At 40.2% G+C, this 3,896-nt stretch overlaps 1 protein-coding gene across 1 annotated transcript in view; it reads right to left on the bottom strand.

Moving 5' to 3' along the window:
- The window catches only part of Pgrmc1 (progesterone receptor membrane component 1), an 8,220-nt gene that overhangs the window by 2,788 nt on the left and 1,536 nt on the right, over window positions 1-3,896 (bottom strand). Inside the window, exon 2 of the mRNA XM_031349830.1 lies at window positions 1,096-1,251. Within this exon, the coding sequence (XP_031205690.1) occupies window positions 1,096-1,251 (156 nt within the window). The remainder of the gene's footprint in view (window positions 1-1,095; window positions 1,252-3,896) is intronic.

Raw genomic sequence — 3,896 nt, 5'->3', positions numbered from 1 at the left:
AATCTTGTTTCTTACTGATGCCAGAAAGCTCTAGAGCAGAGCTTTGTGGATTATAAACCATAACTCACTAGTTTCCCAGAGAAGATTATGATTACACAGGTATCTTGGACAAATGTTAGTGACTATGTTAGATAGCTGGGCTGTTTTCAAAGTCCAAAGATTTGTGTCCTGCCTTGAACGCTATTCTTGTACTTGGTCTGTTCAAGATCCAAACTCAAAAGGTAGTGTCACATCTGGCTTCTTATTAACCAAGAACTCTCTCAGGTCATTCTGAAAAAGAGAGTTGGATATAGCCAAGAGTGTGCATGATTTAACTGACTGTGGGGATCGGTAAATGAAAACCTTCCCCTCCACACCAAAACATCTTCCTTAAACCAAGTGGTCACGGTCTTCACATACATTTCATAAAATCTGGAAAAGATTATTATAGTTCAAATCTGTCCCAGGGAAGTAATCTTCAAATGATCATTTAACCCCTGGGACTCAGGTTTGGCTGAAGCCTGTTCTGCAGTCTCATCATTTGCATTTCACCCCTTATTTGCACCCCAACTGTAAATACTTTACCTTCCTCCCATACACACATAAGCCTGAAACAAGTGTTTCTTTTTTCTTTAAAAACAATGCAGATACCATTGTTTGCTGGGCAGATTATAAGCAGCATTTTAGATGAGACCTAATTTATAGTTAGGCTAAATCAGATTCAGTGAGAAGCAGTTTGGCAGAACACGTTTCCCGTTCTTCAAGAGGGCTGTGGGCTGCTTTTTAAACAGTAAGTTTGACAGGAGAGGGGCTTATGAAAATCTTTATTCCTGTAGGCAAGAGGGCCACTGTCCTTTCCCTACGTGCTCAAATGCTAGTATGGAATCTATATCCCTTCATGCAAAAATGCACACATCAAGAAAACATGGTATGCCATCGTAGCAAGTGACTCAGCGCTGCTACCATTCCTTTATGCCACAAACTTGACCTGTCCAAGATTCAGGAGCCTATCAAAATGCACTCAGTTTCAGGGTGGTTAGAAATAACTATTGTTTGATCATAAATCTGCATTACTAGTAGAAATTTGATCCAGGCAAAATATAAAGAAATGCTTACAAGTGAACTGAGAGTCCCAGTCACTCAGGGTCTCCTGCTGGGTAGGAGTAAGGTCAGAAAGGTCATCATACTCATCCTTCAGTGCTTCTTTGTCCAGGCAAAATGTGGCAAGGCCCCTGGATGCATCTCTTCCGGCAAAGACCCCATATGGCCCCTCTTCAAAGACAAAATGAAACCAAAGACAGATTCTTTACTAGATAATACACTTCTCTTTGGCTCACATAAACAGAAGATGGCTTCCTTGCTTTCAACACTGAAAACCTCTTTAATTTTCTTTTTCTTTTCTTTTTTTTTTTTTTTTGGTTTTTCGAGACAGGGTTTCTGTATAGCCCTGGCTGTCCTGGAACTGAGTCTTGTAGACCAGACTGGCCACGAACTCACAGAAATCCATTTGCCTCTGCCTCCTGAGTGCTGGGATTAAAGGAGTACATCACTTCCTGGCTTCATATTCAAGTATTGAGCTGCATGTATACTGATACTTTGATCATTACATAAGGGACATTGACAGACGTACTGTCACTTCAATAAGTAACATGAAATAAAAATGTGTAGCATTTGAAATCTCCTGTCCTGCACATAGCTAATATAAGCTTAAGTGATTCTTTTGAGGGTGGCCTTGATGGGGAATGTTTGATTATACACTCCATGGGTTAGAATTCACCTCAAAGACTTTGTATCTACAGGTTGGTTCTCTCCTAGGTGCTTGAGCCAAGATAGTCAAAGTTACGGTTTCTTAACCACTAATGCGTAAATGAAAACATTTTCTTAGCAATATATTCTGATATGTTTTAAATGCTCTTTAGTTACAAGACACGAACCCTAAGGCACCTGTAGGAGCAATCATTTTTCAAATACCAGTGGTTCAAAAACCTCTCCACATGTTATATAACCCTCACTGTCTTATTTAAATAAGAACTTACAACAAGGGAGATCAGTTTTGGTACTGTTTTTAAGTATAAGCATACAAAGGAGTGTAAACAGTGTTGAAAACACTAAAATTTTCACTGAAAAAAGGCTGAAATCCGCACCTTCAAATAATCTCATAAAACTGGGAAAATGCTATTATGTGTAACATCATAGCAAGCTTTTTGTCGGAGGGCAGTGGATCATTCTGAATCCACCTAAGGTGGTCATTTAGAGTTATATATTGTACACAAAAATGAAAGGAATTCGGGGTACTTAAACAATGCCTTGTTTTCCCAAAAAGTGGGCTGGATACATTAAAATCATCATACCAACTAGGAAAATGGCTGGTATTTTGTTACAGTGTGGTCATCTGAAACCTTAGTCGACCAAACTGCTTTTTTTTTCTTTCTAACATATTAAATTTAAGATCCATTTTTTTTTTGTAGGACTGGGGCGTTGCATATTCTAGGAAAGCACCCCACTGCTGAGATATACTTCAAACCCTTAGGATCAACTTGTAAATGCAACTAAGATTCTAAAACAGGGGCTCTTTTCAGTCCTCATTGCATGCTGCCACTAGAGAAGGTTTAAAAAGCAAAAAAAAAATAATTCATGTGCTTTTCACAAAATGTATACCCCTAGTGGAAATAGTAGCATCTAGTGCTTGGAAATGAGCAAATTGTTTTGGTTTGGACTCTTTACCATTTTAGAAATTACAGTCCCTGGACTGGTAATGCATAATTAAAACAAGATCTAAGGCAAATATTAATAGTCTTTAGAGAATATATTTTGTTCACTACAAAGCATAGTAACTAGATGCTCGGTGAGCAGAGCTTTGTGCGTTTCACTCACTGCTACTCACCAGCACCTATTCCAGTGCTGTGCACATAGTACTAGACACTCAAACGGCTTCATTTTAGGTGTACTCTGAAGCAGAAAATAGTTCCACTATGATATCATCAGTGTTCCTGAGCCCACTCAATAATGGAGAGCAGCAACTTGGCCTCCTCCCATCGGGGTGTGCTTGTCTTTTTATTTTCTCAGAGGGGAAAAACTAAGGCCTTGAGACCACATGGCGTTGCACCAGAGTACGCAGCTGGCCAGTGAGGGCAGTGAGGCTACGGAATGTAGAGTGCAGGTTGACTCCCAGTTGTAACTATCCCTGTAATACACAGCGATATCCCTCAGGATGACTCTGCAAACTATAACCTACCTGGTTAGAATGGAGACAGCTTGACTCCAGCTGTGCTCTACTGAGAGCACCGAGGATCCGTGTGATGACTTTGCAAATACAGCCATATGACGACGCCTCATGCATGTGTGGTGGGTTACCTTATGGTTTAGCTTAATAATTATGGGTATTTATACCACTGTTTATGGATAATGTGTGACTATAGTGACAATTAATATGTAGTTTTCCTATTATTTTGCAGTCACATGCCTACAGACCATAATTTTCTAAAATGTCTGAGAGCAGACATGAAGGGTAGGGGTTCGCTAAAAGCCTTTTTTGCACATGTGATTTTGATTGGCTGGACTCTGGAGACTTAATGGAGTGGGTATGTCTGGTTTGGATTAGTGCTGGCTAGTCTTCCCTCTCAGACCAATGAGCATGTGAACACACCCCCTGAGTTCCTAGTGCTTAGAGGAATCCATATTGGAAGAGCTAAAACCTCTTCTTCCTCTCGAAATGTTCTAGAAAGCAGGGCTTTCCAAATCTGGCTGATCCCCCATTTCCCCACAGCAGAGTATTGAAATGTAGATTTTTTTTAGCCCCCTCCCCTCCCCGCAGAGATGTAAGTGTGGCTATGGATGGTCAGACCAAGAATCTGTATTTTTCACAAGCATCAGGTGATTGTGATAGGCAATCCAGTTTGGAAAAACCTCATCTCTAG

Source organism: Mastomys coucha, chromosome X (assembly GCF_008632895.1).
Source record: "Mastomys coucha isolate ucsf_1 chromosome X, UCSF_Mcou_1, whole genome shotgun sequence".
NCBI lineage: Eukaryota > Metazoa > Chordata > Mammalia > Rodentia > Muridae > Mastomys > Mastomys coucha.
This window is presented reverse-complemented; position numbering and strand designations above follow the sequence as displayed.